The 23,496-nt window shown below is 36.0% G+C and overlaps 1 protein-coding gene across 2 annotated transcripts in view; it reads left to right on the forward strand.

Annotated features, from left to right (window-relative positions):
* Positions 1-22,627, forward strand: part of NLN (neurolysin) — a 39,099-nt gene extending 16,472 nt beyond the window's left edge. For both annotated transcript variants that reach the window (XM_062018207.1, XM_062018206.1), the window contains exons 4-13: positions 3,794-3,901; positions 5,289-5,391; positions 6,111-6,271; positions 7,714-7,849; positions 9,948-10,314; positions 13,674-13,875; positions 16,837-17,023; positions 18,256-18,384; positions 18,838-18,974; positions 22,144-22,627. In XM_062018207.1, coding sequence (XP_061874191.1) covers positions 3,794-3,901; positions 5,289-5,391; positions 6,111-6,271; positions 7,714-7,849; positions 9,948-10,314; positions 13,674-13,875; positions 16,837-17,023; positions 18,256-18,384; positions 18,838-18,974; positions 22,144-22,278 — 1,665 coding nt within the window. In that variant the 3' untranslated portion in view covers positions 22,279-22,627. The remainder of the gene's footprint in view (positions 1-3,793; positions 3,902-5,288; positions 5,392-6,110; positions 6,272-7,713; positions 7,850-9,947; positions 10,315-13,673; positions 13,876-16,836; positions 17,024-18,255; positions 18,385-18,837; positions 18,975-22,143) is intronic.
* Positions 22,628-23,496: the final 869 nt, after the last annotated feature.

Here is a 23,496-nt window from a genome sequence, read left to right on the forward strand (position 1 = left end):
TTTTTCCCTTCTACCATTTATTTTGTAGATCAAACAGGAAGAATGTTTCGTTTTGCTCAAATGCTTCTAGTGATATTTATTAATATTTTTTTTAAAACGTAACGTAAAGATAATGCAAGGGAGCTATCTAATATGAAAATGAAAATAAATGTATTTGTCCATGCTTCAGATATGAATCTTCCCTTTCAACCCCACTAATTTTTAACGTTTGTGATGCTAATAATATATTGGAGCCCTGATTCTTGGAGTTGTTTGTGCTTTTTGCAGTGTTGACTGGGAACCAGAATAATATTTGCAGCACCTTATTTTAAAGACCCTTCCAGTACCATTGTCTGATAATAGCTAGTGAAAACTGATTGCTATTATTTGCTACTGTTACTTTATTGTACTCTTAAAAAAAAAAAACAACAATATGGTGCTCTCCCACATTGTTTAGTTTGCAGCAATACTTGCTTGGCTTTTATAACAGTTACAATTGTTGCTTAAATCTCCTTTTTTTTTTTTTTTTAGAGATTTTTCTTGGCATAAATGCAGCATGCAAGCATGTTTTAGTATTGTTTTTCCAGTGATGCAACCTCTATCTGTCTGTCAACTTCGTATAACTACTATGAAAGTAGTAACAGTTTTTGTTGTAGAAGAGATGTGAAATTGTCAATAGTACCAGAGTGATCAAGTCTTGCTCTTTCCAAATCGCAAAATTCTCATAAATTTTTGCCAAATTTCTAATGCCATCTTCTATTAGAAACTTATTGAAAAGTCAAATTCCACGTTTAGAAAAAGGAAATATTTCCTTTAGAAAAAGGAAATATTTAGAAAATACTCCACAGAAATATTTTGTTGAAATCTTTCATCTATTTAAGTAAGCCAGTAAAACATTTTTATTAAATCAGATTTGTCATTGCTTCACTGAGCATTTAATAGTTCAAATACATGAATTCAGTTTCATGATCCTGCACAGGAGCTGGATTAAAATGTGGTAAGGAGAATGAACGCTCTCACACTCTGTCTTATTTATAATGCAATCAGTCCACTAAAAGATGAGTAAATCTGCTTGATCTCAGTGACATGTTTATTGTTTAGAAAACTTTTATTTTGGCATCTGAAACTTTGGATAAAGGTAAATTTGGTATTGAAACTATAATTTTAAATTTTATCAGCTCCTAACATCTGCACAAGTTGGCTAGCAGAGGCATGCTTAAGAATGTTGCTAGTCTCCTCTGCCCACATGCCCTCAGGAAACTCAGCCTGATGTAAACAACTGCTGCAGGTTTTTTTCATGATGTTCTAGGTAGGTTTTGATTCTTATTCTTCCTGAAGATTTCTTCACAGAATAAGGTAGCATGGTCTTCCAAAACAAGTATGAAATCATATATAAAGTCATCAACTACGACTATTCTAAAACTTCTGAGAAGTTCCAAAATGTCTTATCTGTTGTATATTTGAAATTATAACTCCTGTTGTGGAAACTGTTCATCAAAGAAACACAGATGACATAGACCATCCTGATCAAACTGAAGTTCAGAGGTAACCACAGAGCACCCTTAATTCCTGTGCCTGTGAGGTTTTATATGCTTGCTTATCCTTAAGAGACCTAATAAGTGCTTTTGAATGTTTATCGTCCTTATCTTAAGCATGTCTCTGATGTAAATAAACTCACAAAAGTTAATAATAAGATTAGAAACTATTTAACATTGACTTCTTTTGAAGTATATTGAGACATATATAGTCATAAAGAGAAGAATTAATGTCTTTTCCTTTTTCCCAAAAGAATTTTTCCGTTTCTTACCTTTAGAAGAAGCCAATATTCACTGGCTCTGTTTAAAATTGGGTTTTTTTAACTCCTTTCTTCTGCCTAAAATCTTTGCTAGATTTGGGCCCAGGAGATTTTCAAGAGTATGACAGTTCCATATGCCCAATAGAGGAGCTGCATTTTTCAGCTCTGTCATTTTTAAGTCACACATTTTTAGTCATAGCAGTCTTAAGTCAGGAAAAGGAACCCTGGAATTTGGGTTGTCCAGTGGAAAAACAATATCTGAAAGTCCTGATTGTTACAAATGTGTTAGTACTCAATATCAGAGCATTGACACCCTTAGATGTAATGCTTGGTAGCATAAATATCTTCATGAAGCTGCAGAATTTCAGGGACTGTTCTTTGACAGAAGTGGTGCAGGAAGCCTGAGTGTCACAGAGTGGAGTAATGGCGTTGTTTTTATATTTATGTTGGGAGATATTCTGTGTGGCTTGCCTTACGCACTTATCACAAATAGGGATGGAGATGTGAGGTTTGACTTGTAGAAAGAAGACGACATGACTTTCTTCACTAACCTTCCTCCTTTAAAGAGATTGCCACCATTTACATACTTTTATTTTTGGGGGAAAAAAAAAAAGTTATGACCAAGAGCTGGAAAAAAAAATAATGGTCATGATGAAGGGTACTCTATGCAACCACATGGCTCAGTCATTAACTTTAACTGTGTTATGGCCCATAGTAGTTAAATCATACTTTCATGAGTCTACAGATTTTTTTAAAAGCTACCTGTAAGGAAATAACTTCAAAAGGAAAAAAATATTCAAAATATTTGTAATTTATTGTATGGCAGTGTGAATAAGTAAAGTTAAATCTGCCTGTTGCCTTGAAAAGGTAATGTATCACAAAGTTAAGTGATTGCTGTTATGTTTTTCACTAGACTTAGAAATCCTTGCAATACTATTGGTATATACGTAAGAGTTCTAGGCATAATTGTACTGATGCTTAGCAGTCCTGCTGTAGCATAATGCTACTGGGACTTATGACTCTTTGCAGAGTAAAAGCAAAGTGTTCTAAGCTCTTTCATGGCTCTAAAAACCAGTTTCCACAATTTTTTTAATCCTACGTGCAGGACACTGGTGGGAGCAGACATTGTTTATGTGTTGTTCTGTGGATTTTTTTAAAATGACAGTTAAGAACATATCCGTTTCAGAGTTTTTATTATTATTTATTTTGTCTTGGAATACAACTATGTTCTGGTCTCTTATTTTTCTGTTTAAGGAAGAGAGCTAGTTTGCACTAGCAGATAATTAGTTGACAGATGTACACAATTGTGTAACTCTTTCATAAAATTTGCATGTTTCAACGTCCTTACTTTTCAGAGGTGCTGGTCAGGAATTATTTACATGTAGGCAAGCTGACAAGAGTATTGTTAAGACAAGTCAGAACTAATTCCAACAGCTTGATGTTTGAAGGTGAACTTAAAGAGAATATGTCCATTTAACAAGGCTTAATACTAAAAGTGAGTTTCACTTATAACCATTCAAGAATCTTCTAAATAGAAATACTGTTTTATTTGTTCTCACTGGTTGATTTCATCTGAAAATGAAGATGTATATGCTCAAATTTTATGCCATCTGATAACCTTCAGTGACACATATCATTTGTTGGGTTTTTTAAATCCCTCTAAATTTTAAGATACAGTGTTACTAATAAGTGTACTAATTTTCTTGAAGGATGTGTAAGAAATCTATCTTGACCAAAAAAGCTTAAGTAGACTCTGCTATAAAAGGATTTGCCATTATGACAGCATGTAAATGTGCTGAGATGCTTGATAAAAGAAAATTGATTTAAAATGATGCTATACCAGTGTAAGAATACTCTTGTGTAAGACAGTTGTTTGGGAAGTCCTTCACACTAAAATGTAGCATGTTGATTTTTAACTATGGTGGTGTTCTAAGGAGCAACTCTGTTCAGACCCTTATAATGCTTGGTATGTTTCTTACACCATGTCATAAACTGAATTTTTATGTACTGTCATTTCAGCAAACCTGCGATCTTGAAAATGTAAACTCTGAAACAAAGCGATACTTAGAGAAATCAGTTCAGGTGGGAAAGAGAAACGGACTCCACCTTCCTAAAGAAGTGCAGAATGTAAATATGGACTATTGGTTTATAAAGCAAAGGTGACAAACTTTGAAGGGATGTAGTATGATTGTAAAGCTGTACTAAACATATATTTGAACTTTGTGCTCTTGGACTAACTTAATTACTGCTTTCATTTTCACTATTCTTAGTTCTAGACCAATCTCTCAATCCCATAATCACTTTCCGGTTTTTTAATTAATCTGTTAGACACTGGACAGAGTGGTATACATTACCTCTCTTGGCCTTCTGGAGTAAAAGGAGCCTGTCTGGAAGACTTTGTTATATATTCTGATGACAGAGAGTGCCTAAATTAGAAGGCCAAGAGTCCTCTCAAAAACATTATTTGTGAGTCCAAACTTTAGAAATGTGTCTAATTCTTAAAACCACACCGCTACTTTAATTTCAGTTATTAACCATTGTTGTAAAATATATCCATTTTGACTAAAAAACTTGAGATAGCTTAAAGTGAGCACCAACTGTGCTGAGAATTTTGACTCCTTAAAGAAGGATTTACTCAAGTATATAAAAATCTGTGTCACTTCTGAAAATCGTGAAGTAAAATTGTCAGAGTCTGAGATGCTGGTACAGTCTTTACGTTCTACGTTATGAGTCTCAATTATGAGTCCTGGATAGACTTTACTCTTTGTAGAAAATGATCATTCTTCATCCACATCCTTCAATTAGTGAGAACAGCTTCATATATATTTGTGTTGCTACAGGCAACTGATGCTGCTAAAGAAATTCTGAACTACTTTATAAGGAGACAATAGTTGAATTACATTTACATAAAACTTGAGTAATGATAACCTCTGCCATGTTGTGCGTTTGGTGTGTATTCTTCTTCTGGTCACTACTGTATTTCTATGAATTTGACATTAAGGAGTAGAGACATGCTACATTAGAAAATGTTTCAGATAAATGTATCAGGATTTCTAAACAGATCTTATAATAGTCTTGTCTTGTATGGGTATTTCCTTCTTTTTGTCATACCTGTACAGTTCCAAAGGAGGTTTTTTTCAATGGGTTGCATTCCCATTTTCACTGATTTTAGTAGATATTTTTCCACTTTAAATTGTAATTTTCGAATAAAAGAGTAGTATTGAGTGTTAGCACATAGTGCTGTTCGCAGAACATGTTTATGTATTCAGTCCCCTCTGAGTTAAGAGCACAATTGGCAACAATATTACCCAGCACCAAAATAAAGATAAAAAAGAGGCTGAGGGAGAGTGAAGTATGACTCGACTTGCAATGTGTCACTTGGTCAGTGCTGGTGTTCATTGTAGGCTATTAGAGAGCTCAACTGGAAAAAAATTAAATACTGTTCACGTGGAGGATAGTAATTACCAAGTTTGATTTTTGTTTTTCCACTAAGATCAGTTTATACCTGATACAGGAAATAAAGATGATGAAGAAGAAGTTGAGTGAGCTGTGCATAGACTTTAATAAAAACCTGAACGAGGAAAACACGTTTCTTGTATTTTCTAAGGAAGAACTTGGTGAGTAGTATGCTTGCTCTTTCTATTTCTTCAGTCTTCCAGTTTTACTAGAGTGATTGTTTTTGGCCCAGTGAATGACAGTTAGATCAAGTGAAATTTTGACTGTTTTCCAGTATTGTTTCCTTGTAAATCCTTGCGTAAGTTCAGTTTAGAATTACCCTTTGACAATGTTAATGTTCACTTTGGAGATTTGTGTTTCCTGAAGTGTTTGCCTTGCGTCAAGTTAGCATATCTGTCCCGCTTTTTTTTTCCCCCCAACTTTACTCTGCATCTTTTTTGAGTTCACCATCAGGCAATCTCCTGTGTGTCATATTCATTGCAATTATGGGCAAAACTTTTCTGTTGCACAATTACTTTAGCCACTTCAATTATTTGAACTGATCTAGATGTTTCATGTGACAGAATTTGAGGATTCATTATCTGAAGGGTCTGATGTAAAATGTGCTTTATTAACACTGGAGATATATTTATGTCATATTCAGTTTTTATCTGGTAATCTTATATGTATTTGTCTTTGTTCACAAGTGTTTCTAATTTTTTTGTTTTTCTTGGTTGTGACTTGAAAAAGTTTTAGCAATAGTTTTAAAAAGAGGGATTATTTTTCCATAGAGATTGCTCATGTCAAATTAGATTGCAGTAAAACAAATGCAACAACATCACAAAAAGGCAGAGGAGTAGGTAGTTTTGGTTAACATTGTTTATTAAATTGTGTTCTATAGAAGGCCTTCCTGAATACTTTATTAAGAGTTTAGAGAAGACTGAGGAAGACAAATATAAAATTACTTTAAAGTATCCCCACTATTTTCCTGTCATGAAGAAGTGCTGCATTTCAGAAACCAGGAGAAAAATGGAGTCTGCCTTTAACTCTAGATGCAAAGAGGTACGTTGCATACGGACTGTTCTTTACGGTAATGAGAGAGTTGAAAAATGGAACTAGACATTCAAATGTTTGATTTTAATTGAGTATGTTTTCTAGTACTATGAAATCAAAACTCAGTGGTGTGATCTCTATCAGTTCCTTGCTCCAAATTTTTTCTTGTGTCTAAAGACCTTAGAAGTTGGTGCTTTGCCAACTTCTGTGTGTGTGTGTGTACATATCTTAAAGCTTCAGTGATGCTGTAAATAGAAGTAGCATTTTGGTCCTGTGCCAAATTTCACTACAGTGTTCTGCATCTCCTTACTGTCACTTTCCTCCCAAAGAAGGACATCTGATTGTAGCTTCTGTGGTACTTTGTGACTCTTTGGAATAAGAGGGGTCATTTGAGGTCATGTATTAATTATGAGGTACAGGTGATTAAAGTGAATTCAGTGCATTGCATAATGATTTTAATTAGATATTGAATAATCCGAAATTTTTATAAAATAGCCAATTATATGAAAAATAGCTGGAAACATGTCTTGTAAAAAGAGAAATAATTTTACAAGTAATTTGGTTGGTACTGAAGAGACCGGGCTCCTGGATAGGTAAAAAAAAAAAAAAATAATGAGAAAGATAGAAAGGATAGAAGAAGTGTCATTCAGGCAGTTGTACCAATTATTGATTAGAGAACAATGGCAGGATTGAGCTTTTCTAATTGAAATGCTGGGAAATGTGAAGAGTGTAAGGTAGAGATAAAATAGCATCAAGATGTGAACACTTGGCAAGTTAGCACACTTACAGGGATTTGCTGTTAAAACTGTGGGACAATCTTCTAACTTAGGGCTTGAAAAAAGGGTTTTTCTCTTGAAATCTCACTTTTCCAGAGCTGTCAGTTAACACAGTTAAATTCTCAGCATCTCAAAGGTCCTCTACCACTTCAGTTTACTTCAGAGCCTGGGGTTTTTGTGTTTCACATGTCTTTCTCTGACTGCTATTGTCAGAGTGGCAAAAGTAAATTTGCAAACAAGCTTTAAAGGTTGGCACAATAGCTTTGCAGTCTGTCTTCTTCACTAACAAGCAGTTAAACCTGCTGTCAGCCATTTTACTGTTATCTTTCACATTGAAATGGTTGATAAAGAAAACAAACTTTTCAACAAAGAGTTGTTGTTATCTTAAAAGGAAATGGTATATCTTTTGATTAATTAAAACAGATTAATTATAATAGGAAGAGTAATGACTCATATTGACTAGAAAACTAGCTACCAGCAATCAAATGCTGTAACAAACCCACCCCTCCCCTCCCAAGAGTCAAACTAAATTTACACTGTTCTGTATTTATATCTTAAAGTGTTTAATTGTAAACATTCATTGTTTCTTATGATTACAGATATTATTCTGATAATTGTTTTGATGACATTCATTTTCTGATTTCACTCTACAAATTCCTATCCTTTCTCTTTTAGGAGAACACAAAAATTCTTCAGCAATTGCTTCCACTAAGGGCAAAAGTAGCAGAGCTTCTTGGTTATAATACACATGCTAACTTTGTCCTGGAGCTAAACACTGCAAAGAGCACAGATAATGTAACAGCCTTCTTAGGTTTGTTCTTTTTTATAAACAATGCTTTAATGTTGTGACTTCTCAGCCAAGATATATTTACATACATAATTCAGTCACAGTGCCCATCACATTTAAATAGAAAATGAGTTTTGTGTTGCCTCTTTTCTGGCACAGTTTTGTTTTAGACCATAGCTGTAAAAATGCAATTGCTCCAAAATAGGCACATGACAAAAACCTGAAACAGATTGCTTTGTGACAGCAATATTGGCAAATCGTTAAGTCTTTCTCAGCCCCAAAATGCAGTTATCCTAATTTAGAATGAGAACAACGTGTGCAGCCTAAGCAATTTTATCAGGTCAAGAGGCTGCGTCATGGCTGCAAATTCTCACTCCCATAGGTTAGCTGTAATTTTTTTTTTGTGCAACTGTAGCCTTGTCGTCTTTGATAGAACTGCATTAAGTATAATGAAAGGTTACAGTATGTGATGATGCAACTTTCATGACCTGAGTTAAAACATTAAACCTGGAATTATAGGTGAAACCTGGAATCCAAAAGCCCTCTAATGGTAATTCGATCTGAAAACATGGATAGAGCAAAAATTTTAAAGGGAGCCATTCATGACACTTGATATTGTCATACTGTTGACTTCATTGGGCCAACTAATGTGTAGAGTTACCCTCTACTTTCTGAAGTTGCGTAGTTGCACAGAATATTACATGTTCCTTTATTAATGTGTCCGAACACCAGTTAGGGATTGCATATCAATATCATGTATAAATAAACCAGCAAAAATAATACACCAATGAGGTCTGTTTGATGGTACTGAGTTCTGTGTGTTTATATATCAATAAAGGGGTTCAAATGCACATCTTCCACCTGTAATTCTGCCACATTTCTCTTGTTATGGTGTGAGCTCAGCTCTGTATTTGGCAATACCATTATCCTTATATTTGTCAGTGAACTTACACTTAATTTTGATTTATAATTAAATGTTAGAATTACCTGATTTCTTTTAAAGTGTATTTAAAGTAGTTTGGACTGTCTTCTGTCCATGATAATTTTGTAGTTCTAAATAGGCTTACGTAATACCATGGTTTTCTCGTTTGTTTTGAAGCTGACACTTCTCATAATTTAGCAGTTTAACTTTTTATGGTATGAGGTCGCATACTTTTCATAAATATCACTTTTCGTGGTGACTCTTGGAGAGAATGTTCATCAAATTAATTGTCAGCTTTAATTTAATTCTTTTGATAAATCCTCAGCAGCAAGCATGGCAGTATAATTTGCTTTGCTTTGTTCATTTGTATTCATGTTTTAAATCAGTATTCATAAATTGATCTTACAGCTAGGAATAAAAGCATTCTGTCCTATGATGTATTGACGAGGTGTAAACAGTATTTGTCATTTAAATGCATATAGTGCCTTACAGCCTAGCTTGAAACAGGAGTGGAAATTCCTAAATTTTACACTATAGATACTAATAGTGAACATTAGGAAGGAAGAAATGCCAAATAGTCCAAAAATATGTACAGGAGAGTAAGTACAGTATGTGTTTAATGGGAGTTTCAGTAAGCTTAAATATTTCATATCTTTGATACAGAGGTTTCATAGTGCTGTGATGCTTTTTCATGTGAGAACTACTATATTGGAAAAATCAGGATCATGGAGATTAATATCCAGTGGTTTTGCTAGTCTAGAAGCTAGCCATTGTATAGACAAGAACTCTTTATTCTTTTGTTCTTTTATAAAGCTTTAGCTAGAGGTAGGTGATATGTGTGGCTTTTCCAGTAAGTAATAGTAGTTGCAGTCTTCATCTGTTTCTGCAGAAACTCATCAAGAGAACTGAGATTGAGATTAAAAAAAGGCTTCAAGCAAAAGTTTCTAGTGTTACTTTCCATTTCTTATGTATTTTGGCAAATTCAAACTTTTTAAAACCTTTCACAATACTGCTAAGCCTGTGTGGCATGCCATTAAAACTCCTTAGGACAAGAAAGTAGACAGTTTGCTGGCTCTTAGACAACAGGTGGAAAACTTCAGCATCCACTCTTGGGGCATGTGCTTAAAGTTGTAAGTGTATTTTATAGGAATATGTATAATAATGACTCAGAAGTTGATTCCAAGGCAATCTTTGTTTCAGATGATTTGAGTAAGAAGCTAAAGCCTTTGGTTGAGGAAGAAAGAGCATTCATTCTAGATTTGAAGAAAAAAGAGTGTAAAGAAAGAAATTTTGATTATGATGGAAGAATCAATGCATGGGATCTTCATTATTATATGAACAAAACAGAAGAGCTGAAGTACTCCATAGATCAAGAAAAGCTGAAGGAGTATTTCCCAATTGAGGCTGTTACAGAAGGCTTACTGAATATTTACCAGAAGCTGCTGGGACTTGTATTTGAGCAAGTAGGAAGTGCTCATGTTTGGCACGATAGTGTTACTCTTTATACAGTAAAGGATAATTCAACAGGAGAAATGCTAGGGCAGTTCTATTTGGACCTTTACCCCAGGTAATTAAGATTTAGTGTTTTATTTATGTGTTTAAAGTGGAATTGATCTTAGTGCATTGCTGATGTTGTTGAAATTATATGCATTTGGAAGTAAATGTTTGTGCCACTGACAAGGCTAGTACTGTACATGTTAAGCAGTCCTCTGGACTATTTTCAGATTGTTTGCACTTTTTCTCTTTTTTTGCAGTGCTACTGCATTTCTTGCTAGTATTCAGTTTATGAGGCATTACTATTTTGTTTGTTTGCCATGGTATTTATGTCTAGTCAGTTGTCTGTAATTTTTTTTGCCTCTGTAAGTTCTTCCTAACTGCAATACTGTGTTTTACTTTTCATTTATGTTGAACTGTTGCTCCGGTCTATTCAGATCAGTTATATTCCTGTCTGCCAAGTGTTCCTAGTTTCTCCCAAATCTTCCTTACACATTGTATGTGTATTTTGTGTCCTGTTGTCTGAACTGATGAAAAAAAAATCAAATAGATCAGGACCAAGAATAGATGCCTGTTGACCACACCTTGAAATGTACTTCCAGGTTGATCTCTGTGGCTTTCTAGCTCTCTTTGTAGCTAAGTAGAGCATCATCTGTGTTTTGTCAGAGATTAGCAGACCAGATTGATTTGACAGTATTTACTTACCTGGTCCTTTTTGACTGTTTCTCACTGTTTCCTGATTTTGTTTAATTATTATTTAGGAATTTATAAATTGACTGATATCCTTTTACAATATAAACTGATTTAAAGCTTCTCTGGGTAAAGAAAATTAGGTTAATTAATACTAGAGTGTATTAATTGTTCTTTTTAAGATTGGCACACGTTATCTCCTTCACATTTGTCTGCTCCCTCACTTTTGGGTACCATGTGGATTGCTGAAGCTCTTTGTTACTCTTCTGACTTAAATGCTTAGTTAAAGGTTTAAGGCAAAAATTTCTTTTTTTTTTTTTTTAAAAAAAAAAGCCCTTTGAATAACACTGAAAATGCAGTAACCTGTATTCATCTCTTGTAATGAAAGAAAAAATACTGTTTCAGAGGACAGAACCTACTCCTTCCTGTTACAGTACCAGTTTCAGAGAATCACACAATCCTAAAGATTGGAAGGGACTTTGAAAGATTGTCTAGTGCAACCCCCTTGCCAGAGCAGCACCACATACAGTAGGTCACACAGGAACTCATCCAGGTAGGTTTTTAATGTATTCAGAGAAGGAGACTCCACAACCCATCTGGGCAGCCTTTTCCAGTGCTGCATCACCCTCACAGTGAAGAAGTTTTTCCTTGTATTTCTTTGAAACCTTTTATGTTCCAGCTTGTAGCCATTGCCCCTTGTCCTGTCATTGGACATGACTGACAACAGCCAGGCTCCATCCTCCTGACATCCACCCTTTACATATTTGTGAACATTAATGAGGTCACCCCTCAGTCTCCTCCAAGCTAACGAGCCCCAGCTCCCTCAGCCTTTCATCAGAAGGGAGATGCTCCACTCCCTTCATCATCTTGGTGGCCCTGTGCTGAACTCTCTCCAGCAGCTCCCTGTCCTTCTTTAACTGAGGGGCCCTGAACTGGACACAATATTCCAGATGTGGTCCCATGAGGGCAGAGTAGAAGGGGAGAAGAACCTCTCTCGACCTACTAACCATTCCCCTGCTAATACACCCCAGGATGCCAATGGCCTTCTTGGCCACGAGGGCACATTCCTGGCTCATGCTCATCCTGCTGTACACCAGCACCCCCAGGTCCCTTTCCTCTACACTACTCCCTAAGAGTTCATTCCTCAACCTGTACAGGTACATGGGGTTATTCTTTCCCAGATGCAAGACTCTACACTTGCCCTTGTTGAATTTCATTAGATTTCTCCCCACCCAATGCCCCAGCCTATCCAGGTCTGCTTAAATGGCAGCACGGCCTTCTGCTGTGTCAGCTACTCCCCCCAGTTTGTTATCATCAGCAAACTTGCTGACAGTGCCCTCTGTGCCCTCAACAAGGTAATTAATGAATATATTGAACAGTACCAGTCCCAGCACTGACCACTGAGGGACTCTGCTAGATACAGGGCTCCAACTAGACCTTTGCCCCATTGATCACAACTCTCTGACTTCTTCCCTTCAACCAGTTCACAATCCACCTTACTACCTGATCATCCAGCCCACACTTTCTCAGTTTTGCTGTGAGGATATTGTGGGAGGCAGTATCAGATGCTTTGCTGAAATCAAGACAAACCACATCCATTGCACTACTACCATCTATCCACCTGATTACATCTTCAAACATGACTTACCCTTCGTAAAGCCATGTTGACTGCTCCGAATCACTCTCTTTTCCTTTAAATGCCTGGAGACAGCACCCAGGATAAGTTGTTTCATCAACTTTCCAGAGATGGTCTGTAGTTACCCAGCTCCTCCTTTTTACCCTTTTTGAAAACTGTAGTGACATTTGCATTCCTTCAGTCCTCAGGCACCTCTCCTGTTCTCCATGACTTAGTGAAGATGATGGAGGGTGGTTTAGCTATGACTTCCACCAGCTCCCTCAGCACTCGTGGGTGCATCCCATCAGGGCCCAGGATTTATGTATATCCAGATTGCTCAACAGATCCTTAACCCAGTCCTCATCAACCAAACAAAACTCCTTTAACCTGACTTCCTCTGGAGCATGGGACTCCTGAAGACAGTCTCCAGCAGTATAGACAGAGGCAAAGAAGGCATTCAGTAACTCTGCCTTCTCTGTATCCTCTGTCACCAGGGCACTCACCTCATTCAGCAGTGTGCCTACATTGCCTCTAGCATTAGTTTTATCTGCAATGTATGTGAAGAAGCCCTTCTTGTTGTCCTTCACCTGCCTTGCAAGGCATAACTCCAACAAGGCTTTAGCTTTCCTAACTGCCTCCTTACATCCTCTGACAACAGTGTTATATTCATCCCAAGTGGCCATCCCTTCCTTCCATGATCTATGGACTCTCTTACTCTGCCTGAGCTTGCTCAACAGTTCCCTGTTTAACTACGAAGGTCTCCTGTCTCCCTTTCTTGATTTCCTACCAACTGGGGTGCTCTGATCCTGAGCCTGGAAAAAGTGATCTCTGATTATAGACCAGTTTAAAGTAGAAATTACTTCTACAGTGTATACATATATATGTATACACTTTCAGTATTTGGATAAAAATCAGATTCTTGTGAATGCTGCTGTGAATCTTTACCTGATGCGGTTTAAGTATTGAGTTTTTTTCTCTTTGTACTTTTAACAGGATCTTGAAGTTAGTGAGTCTTGGAAGTCATGGAAGAATGCTTTTTCTTTGTGTACTGTTTTCGAATAGGCTTCGTCATTCTGGTGAGCAAGCTAGAGATTTGAAGATAGTGTCTGATATGTTTTCTTATACAGAGAGGGAAAGTATGGGCATGCAGCATGCTTTGGTCTCCAGCCTGGCTGTCTTCTCTCTGATGGCAGCAGAATGATGTCTGTAGCTGCTCTGGTAACTAACTTCACAAAACCAGCATCAGATTGCCCATCATTGCTGCGTCATGATGAAGTGAAGACATACTTCCATGAATTTGGTCATGTAATGCATCAGATATGTGCACAGGTTAGTGATTTTCAGTTTCAGGGTAAGACTTACTTCTTTCTCCACTGTCTCAAAGCAAGGTATGTCTATTTAAGTGTTTTCTAATGTTTGTAAAGGACCTAGGCAGTTTTTTGGTTAAAGGTTGTGGTGGGTTTTTTTTGGTTTTTTTGTTTTTTTTAATTTAAAACTACACCAGTGAATACACCTTCTTATTAAACACATTGTCACAGGAACACACACTTTTGCATTTACACCATGCAGGTACTTGTGACAAGCTAATAGATCCATGTGTAAGGTAAAGAAGGTGCTCACTGGTGGCTTCTGTTACAGTTACTTCTAGTACCATGCTAGATATTAGGAGCAAAAAAAAAGATTGCCGTACCTTGGAATGCAAACAATTTTTTAATCCAGATCACCTCCAGCATTTTTGAGAGCTATTACTCTTGACATCAAAATCATACAGCATGTCTTACCTGAACTATTTTATTTCTTGCCCTCCTATCTGACAGTCAGGGTTCTCACAGTGGCCACAAAGAACTGAAGCTAGTCTGCAGGTCTTGCATCAAAATGTCTATACAATTGTAGAATTGCTGATTTAATTTTACTTACGTGTAAAATTGATTCTGCCAGATGATAAATGTATTATAGGCCTAATGAAAATTTTATGTTTTGGAGAGACAAGCCTTAGTATTCACCCACAAAAAAAAAATCTCATAACTATCTGAAAATCCAGACTTTGTGTAGCACTGCTTTCATCTTTATAAAGAAGTCCAAATAATAAAATCAGATAAATACGACACACATTTTATTTTAATTCTTGACCCTGACCCTAGAGACTAGGACTGCAAAGTAAGGAAACAAAGTAATAGAAATCCATATATTACATTAATTAAACAAATTATATTCAAGCAAACTTCAGAACAAGTAGCTAGACTTGCTTAGGTATTTTTGCATCATGTTGAAGGTAAAATATAATGATTATTTCTTTGTCCTAAGATAGATGTTTCTTATAAATATCTTATAAACCTAAGTTCTTAGAAGCTACGTAGAATATGTTTGTATGTGGGACACATTCAGCCCAAGGCAACAGTGGAATGCCTAGGTACTTTGCTTGCTGTGGATTTGCACACATGTCAGGGAGACCAGCTTTCCAGTTGTCTCTCCCACTACTGAAGTGGTTTCTGTGTGCATAATTGCCATACTTACTGTTGTATTTTATGTAAATTGTTATTTGCACACTTGCAAATAACTTGCTAGTCCCATATAAGAATATCCTGCCCTCTTTTTGGGGCCTGGACTATAATGAATGTTATGGAGTCAGTCAGAAACTAAGAAAGTCTGCAGTTTGTCTTTGAATTGCCTTCTACAGCAAAAAAAGGACAGAAAGGAATGCCTATGTGATAGCAAGTTTGAGCAAGGGGAAAACCGAAACAGCAGATTGTAACAGAAACAAGGTCAAAGCAAGAAGATAGGACAGGACATTAAACTAAGCATTGTTAGAAGACTGAATAGAGCATTCAATTTAGCATTGTATGATTGATTGTACTTGACTAATAAATTGTGACATATGTAACTAACAATAATATAAAGTTAACTAAATGTAAGGTAAGCATAACCATAGTGTGAGAGAAAACTAACTGAAGGCCGAACAGATGGGGTGATATTTTAGACCAAATAAGGCTGATGTTTAAAGCACAATAAGGATGGTGTTTTTACATGATGAGGTTGGTGTTTAAGTTGTTACAAAAATGAAACTTTGAGGCCTTATGCATAGCATGTGATGCTTAGTATTAACTTTCTGCCATGAATTGTAGCATGTACACAGCATTTGGAAAAGGTATATAAGTGATAATTATGTGACAATAAATTGGAGCTGATGCACATCATATTGATGTCTGGTCACTCCCGTTTCGCGCAACAAAGAAGAAGAACCCCTGCACAAAGAAAAAGGAACCCTGCATCCTCTGGAATTTGTGTGTGCAAAACACTATTTCATTTTATATGAAGATTTTTTTAAGCATATTAAAACTTGAAATTTAAAGGCTATGCAAGGATCAGACTGAGTGGGAAACTATGAGCTGCTGCTAAAGATTAGCTTTTGGAGGCTGATGCTCCTTGTAATGTATTGGAGATCTAATGGCAAGTGAGATAGCAGGGCAGGGAGGAGGGAGAAGAAGAGCTATTGAAGTGCCTTGAACCAAATATCTTAATATTTTTAGTTAGGGTGGTGCACTTGTGTGTGGGTAAATGGGGATATCTGGAGGCCAACAAAATCTTGCACAGCCTTTTCCTGTTGCTGTAGCCACCTAGTTTGTAGCCCTAGTTTGCTTGGCGTTCAGAGGGAATGTTCTTGTATTAGTGACTGAGTATCAGATATAGAGGCTTTTCATGGATACAGTTGCCAGAATTCATTTATTTCAGGCCATATGTTACTGGCTCAAAATTTGTTCTCAAAAAATAGGTTAACCATATGCCTTATGAATTAAGATAGTTTGGACAATGCGTAATAGGATAGGTTGGTTAAGTAAAATCTTTGAATCAGTGCAGTAGACTGTAATACAGTAAACTTTGAGTGTATAATTGGAGTTTATAATTTTGGGGAGGAGTAATACCACAAAATTGTGTAATAATTTACAAATTATATAGCTGTCATAAGACAGCATGGAAACGTTTGTATTGTTGTATAATACTAAGAAATACTATTTGTACCAATAACTAATAATACTAAGAAAACTTAAGTGCTTTTCACACCAGTAGAGAATGCAGTAAATAACTAGAGTAATCTATTTTGTTCTTGATATACTCTTATATCTGAATTTTGCCCTCTTTTCTTTAAAATTCACTTTTTAGTTAGCATTATTGATCTGTTCAGGTCATTCCTTTTGGTGTGGTAAACGCTGAAATTTTGGTACTTGAAAGTTTATATTCTACTAGAAACCTTGCCTTTTTATTTTCATTTAATACAATGTTTTTTCCTTTCAGACCGATTTTGCTAGGTTTAGTGGAACTAACGTGGAAACGGACTTTGTAGAGGTACCTTCACAAATGTTTGAGAACTGGGTGTGGGAAAAAGAACCACTACAGCAAATGTCAAGACATTTTAAAGATGAAAGCCAGGTTGGAGACACTCTCCTTGAGAAACTTGCTGCCTCTAGACTGGCTAATACAGGTATCTCTGTGCTCTGTCTCCCCACAGTACATGTATAAAAATAGATCATTTGAAAAATTGGTAAGAAACATCAAACAAATGACAACAAGTCCATTACATGTCTTCTGTGTGTACACTTATCACTGTCTTTCTTGGTTTATTTGCATGGCTACCACCATTAATAGAGGCTATGATGACAGGTACCATTATTTGCAGGTCTGATTTTTCAGGCTATCCACAGGACTAAAATACCTTTGAATTCCTCTCCATGTGAACTTAGCTCATTTAAAATTGGGAGAGGAAGGGAAGATCCTGTGTTTTCTGTTGTTTTGTTGGGTTTTTTTTTTCTAATAATCTAAGGCAGGCACTGTGCAGGAAGATGTATCAGATTTTCTGCATGTATTGTCTACATTTGTTTTGCATATGACACTTAACAGACATGTAAGTTGTTTGCAGATTTACTGAACGTACATAGCATGTCCCAGACAGAGGTGTTGTATCCCAGCATTGCACAAACAGCCTCTTAACTCCTCAATCCAAAACCTTATGTTCTCTAACTCCCCAGCAGATATACTGCCTTCCAAACTAAGATCCCAGTTCTCTTCTCCTTCCATGTCTTATACTATTTGACATATATTTCCAAACAAAGCTTATCTCATGTTATCACCTGTCATCTTATTGTTATTCTACCACTCTCACCCCTCTGACTTTGTAATGAGGACTTCCCCAATATCATAGTCTCACTCATTTATTGTACAATTTTTCATTAAGCCACTGGTCTTTATTTAATACCGCTTCTCTGTCCTGAACAAGAAGTCCTTGTTCTTCTGGCTTCTACATCACTGTAGCTACATAAGGATTTTGTCTGCATAAAATCCATATCTCGTAGCTACTTCAAAAAAAGTCTACAGCAGCAGTTGTTGCTGTTCTTTGAAGTATCTTAGAGTGTATACATTTGTTACCATCTGAGAACATAACTTTAAATACTGAAATTTGCAGTTAAAATATCTGGTTTATTCTGGGTTTGATCTGTGAAGAAAATTTGAAAGGAGGGAACTTGTAATAACAATTTTTTTAATTAAAAAAAAAAAATCTCAATTTTTTGTAACTGAAGTAATGACATAACTCCAAGGTTTTTTCCATGGTTGAAATTCTAATAATTCAAGTTGTATGTTGCAAACTTTTTAATGAGGAGTCCTAAAGAAACTCCAGCTGTTTTGCTGATAGTTAATGAAATATTCTTACCCAATTAGGTCTTTTAACCCTCCGTCAGATTGTTTTGAGCAAAGTTGACCAGGCACTGCATACAAAGCCACATGTTGACCCAGCAGATGAATATGCTAAATACTGTATGGAGATTCTAGGAATTCCTGCCACCCCAGGTATGAAGCTTTCACATAACATCTTCAAATGATTTGATTAAACATGCTTTTCTTTCCCAATAACTCTTGGCATACAAAAAAACTCAGAGCTGTTGTTTATAAAAGAGTCTCCTTTATGAAGCTGAAACAATTACTTTAAAATCTGAGATGATCTTAATGATCTCTTCAGAAGGAAGATTAGGGTAAATATAAAATTTAATTCTTTGCAGGCTATATTTTATATTGACATGATGTGAATATTACATCAGATTTCTGTCACATCTGTATTGGATGTGCAACTAGCCTAAAATGGGAAACTGATTTTCTCTTGTAGTCAACAGAATATGGACAATACATCAGAAGTTTCAAAGTAGTTGATATAAATGTGTTATTAATTTATTCTTGAAGTACTGTATGCATTGAAGAAATAACTGCATTTTATCTAAATAAATGAATGCTAACCTACTTTTCAAGGAACAAACATGCCAGCTACTTTTGGACATCTAGCAGGTGGTTATGATGGTCAGTACTATGGATACCTGTGGAGTGAAGTGTTTTCCATGGATATTTTTTATAGCTGCTTTAAGCAAGAAGGAATAATGAATCCAAAGGTAGGTGATGAATACTTAAGACTTGTTGCACCAGATCTATTGCAGTCTGTCTTGAAAGCACATCTGTTGCAATTGTGATCCATAGGTGTAACATCTCAAATACTTCTGTACCTGTCAAGTTCGGATCAATGAAAAAAGGTTTATAACTATCTGAATTACTTTTGAAAATAATTTTTAAATTTCCAAGAACACTGGGATTTTAATACAGTTTTTACTTGATCATACGTTTAATATTATGACACTTTTAAGACATTGTGTCACATTGATTAATGCCTTGCTCTTTCATTTTAGACTGAAAGAACCGTATTTATCCAATGCAATAGCAGATGCATATTCTTCTGATGTGAAAGCTGTATGATAATGAGGTTCTCTTTCCACTAGTAGTACATCAAGTGTGTGGTATTTTAAAGTAGTTATTATTTAAAAAATGGAATTTGAGTTTTCTCTTTCACAGTATAGCATAACTCAATTTTTTTTTTCCTCCTGAATTTTGCTCCCAAGTGGCTTTTGAATATCAAATCATTGAGAGGTTTTTTTCCCCTTTTTTTCCCTCCATTTTTCCCTCTCCAGTCTCTCTGCCTCCAGCAGAAGGGAAAGACAGTTAGTGATGTGGTTACTAGCCCTGCCAACTCTGTCAATCCTTTTTCAGAGATGATAGACTTATGAGTTGAGATACTGCAGCGGGAAGGACTTTTCAGTTTTCCCATTCCCCTTAGAAGTACTAAGAGTCTATGACAGGAACATATAAGAATAAACATACCTGCTTATTCAATGAGAATGTTGTCACTCATAAATAAGAGCAGGGAAGAAGAAGTAGCAAGTTAAATGAAAGAATAAAATAACTGTTTAATGAAATGTTGTTCATATGGATCGTGAAAAAGGCATTTGAGGAGGGGTCAGACTTGCTGGATTTTTTAACTGTTAGCAGACGGGAAAGGTGGATAAGGGTTCCAGGCTTGTGGGACTTCATGTCAGTTCTTTGTTCTGACACACACACACCCCTGCAGTGTCACCACAAGCTTTTATTTCCTGTTAGCTTTACTCTCTACCCTCAAAATATTTTCTGAGTGACTGTATAGTTAAAATGCTGAGCTATAGTTTGCTATAACTCCTCTGTACATTAACTTCTACTGAGGGATGAAAGTGACTTTTATTCCAATTTTTGTGGAGAGTTTTGTTTTCCTTGTCTGTGTATGGGAGGCTTTGAGAAGCTAATTGTGCTAGGAGTGAATATTTGCTGTGGTTCAGCTGAAAAGTGACTAGTTTCTCTTTTAATGTGAAGCCTGCTATCCAGGCTAAGTGAAAAACAAGGACAAGAAAGGGCCATGGGGGTGGGGGGTTGTTAGAGAGAGAGAGAGAGAGAGACTTGCTCTGTGGCATAAGTGTGCATGCACAAACTTGAATGCTGATATAAATTCAGGAGTAATTCTGTGGATATTTTCCTTCTCTCTTTAGAGCAGTGCTGTCTTGTCAACTTAGTTCTCTTTCAACTTGTTTTCCTTACTTGTATTCTGTGTAAGTGTAATAGAGTTCTACAGGATGGGACAAACAATCTTTTACAAACAAATACTAGATATCAGTATGAATTTTATAGTTACTCCTATCTCATTATATTTAGATTTAGACTTGTCTTCACAACAGCAGGAAAAGAAAAGTTATGGTATTATGACTAGGGCTTTTAGACATTTGGCTTACCTCTTCCTGTTAGAATAAAACCTCTCTTCCTGTTTTGAGCAACAGTTATAGAAACTAGTTTCAGAGATTATAGCGATAAAAATTCTTCATCAAACAACTAACTCTAACTTAATTAGTTGTCCCACTTGTCAATTCTTGCACATTATCTGAAGTAACCACTCGGCTACCTAGAACTGAGCAACGTGCGGGATCTGGAGAGTTAACAGCAAAGACAGCAAGTCTACTGAAATAATGCTTTTATACTAAAAGGAACATCATCTTACTTTGCTGCTACTGTTCAGGAAACAAACACAAATAGTGAAAAATAAATAATGCTTCAGTGATTTTGGGTTGATTTTTTGCATTTTAGTTTTTTCCAGTTGTAATTCAGACAATGAGATTGATAACACAATTAAGTCATTGAAGTCCTCAGTTTAAAAGACCCATGCTTGTTTTTGCGGTACAGCTATCACAAAGTGGTGCGGTCCTGTAATCTCATAGCTTTGACATATGATAGAAGCATTTATGTGTATATACAGTGACTAAAAGGAAGAATGTTGTTTTCTTCAGTATCAGAAGCATCTGGGGCATGTGCATGAAAAATAATATTTTCTCACTGATACTCATGTCTCAGAGCCCAAAATTTTCCAGATATGTTCTTTAAAACATCACCTCTTGTTAAGAAGTGCTCATTACTTACTGTCATCTCAGAAGCTTGGTTCATTCTTTTTGAAGGAATCCAGTCCTGCTGAAGTAATTATGTTTATTCCTAAAAGTAAAACCTGAGTTAAGTCTCTCTTACTTTGAGATATTTTAATAGGGAAGTTAGATGTGTTTGTATATATTATGTGTTCTGATATACCCAGGGAGGGTGTAGAGTCTCCTTCCCTGGAGGTTTTCAAAACCTACCTGGACATGTTCCTGTGTGACCTGATCTAGGTGGACCTGCTTTAGCAGGGGAGTTGGACCGAATGGTCTCTAAAGGTCACTTCCAATCCCTACCATTCTAAGATTCTATGCCCATAACACGTGTATATGTGCAATGTCATTCCTTGTACCATGTCTCTCTATCTCAGAACCATCATGTCTGTTCTCTAAGCTGAAATTAAAGACAGATAAATCATCACTTAAAAGAGAATAGATGTTAGGTTCCCTTTTCCTGCCAGTGAGTGATGGGGATAATCCATCACTCAAGACTGTGTGGAGATTGTGCATGTGTTAAGAATGTCTTCCAGATAAGTTATGATCATACCTTCCAAAACAGTATAAAACCACAAGAAAAATAGTTTATTTGAGAATAGGTTAAATTTCTGCTCTCTTGAGTTCTTCCAGCAGATCTCAATCATACTTGTGGTGTATCCTGATATAGTATTAAGAAAATCTGGTAGGAAGGAAGGCACTCGGTCATGAGTGGATTTCAGAATACACAGCAAATACATAAAAGAAGCAATTTGTGAGGTAAGAAATACTAACATTCTGCTTTACTGTTTATCAGGCTGGGATGAAATACAGAAACTTGATTTTGAAACCTGGAGGATCTTTGGATGGAATGGATATGCTACAAAATTTCTTAGAGCGTAAACCAAGCCAGAGGGCTTTCCTCTTGAGTAAAGGACTGTGTATTCGGTAAAATTATGGTTCCTCTGTAATAGCATATAAGTATGGAATGAACTGGAAATGTCACTGTTTTCAAATCTTTATCTATGTATCACTCCAACGAAATTAGGCCACTTTTGGATGATTTTTTAAACTGTAGAAATAAAATGTCGTTTCTTAAAATTGCATAGTACTTCAATATTCAGCACTTCAGGGAAAAAAAAAATCCTGCAATGTGCAAGAGCTGAGGAATTTGGATGGTAATATTTTTGAACTACTGTAAAACAATACTAATCAATGTGGGGATATTTCTCTTTTAATAGATGCACTTAAACTATGCTTGTGAACAAATTTTAAAACTGGAGGGGATAAAGGACACTATAGCAATAAAAGACAAGAGATTAAATCTTACTCTTTATTAGTCTGTTCTATTAATGGTTCACCGCTGTCTTTGATGAAGAGAAAGTGTATTTGATTTCATCGTGGTTTGGATTCAGCCTAGCTTCCTAACAAATGTCAAAATTGAGAACCTGATCCAGACAGCTTTAAGCAGAGATACTTGTGTGATACATTTAGACTTCATTCTGATGCATGTTAAATTCTTGTATAATTTATAAGCTTACACAGTATAACAAAAAACCACCAAAAACCAGCCTGCCATTTGAGCTACTGCTTTCTCTCTGTCATTGATGAAAATGAGCCCAAATCTATGAACTTTTGCAGTTCTTCCATAACTTTTTCTTTTTTGTTGGTAGTCACAAATCAGGTCTTGGTGGTTTTATAATTTGAAAACAATCACTGAAAATGTGTACTTGACCAGTTACAATAGTTTCAGTTGGTTTGTGAAGTATTTTGAGAGACATAAAGGGAGGGAGGGGAAGATGTCCCCAGTCAACTAGTGTAATGGTAAAAGTCAATCTAAGATTTTCCTATCTTTCCAATGTGTCATACAGAGGTGCTACAAAAAAAAGCTTCATAAATTTGATTTCAGCTGTGGGAGTATGAAAGTCAGTAAAGGAATTGTTTTGCAGTTTTTCTACAAGATCAGGAGAAAGGAGTTTTACAAGCCTACTACACCACCCAAGCAAAACTGCTAATCCAAGTGCACCTTTCTTGACTTATATATCATGTCTCTCTTTGGTTCTAGTATTACAACATGTCTGTGAATTAACTTTTATTTGAGTTACTAGCTAATACACTTTAGATATTTGAACCGTATCTGTAAATGTGGTTCAATATTTGTATTTGTTCA

This window comes from Colius striatus, chromosome Z (assembly GCF_028858725.1).
Source record: "Colius striatus isolate bColStr4 chromosome Z, bColStr4.1.hap1, whole genome shotgun sequence".
NCBI classification, from domain to species: Eukaryota; Metazoa; Chordata; class Aves; order Coliiformes; family Coliidae; genus Colius; species Colius striatus.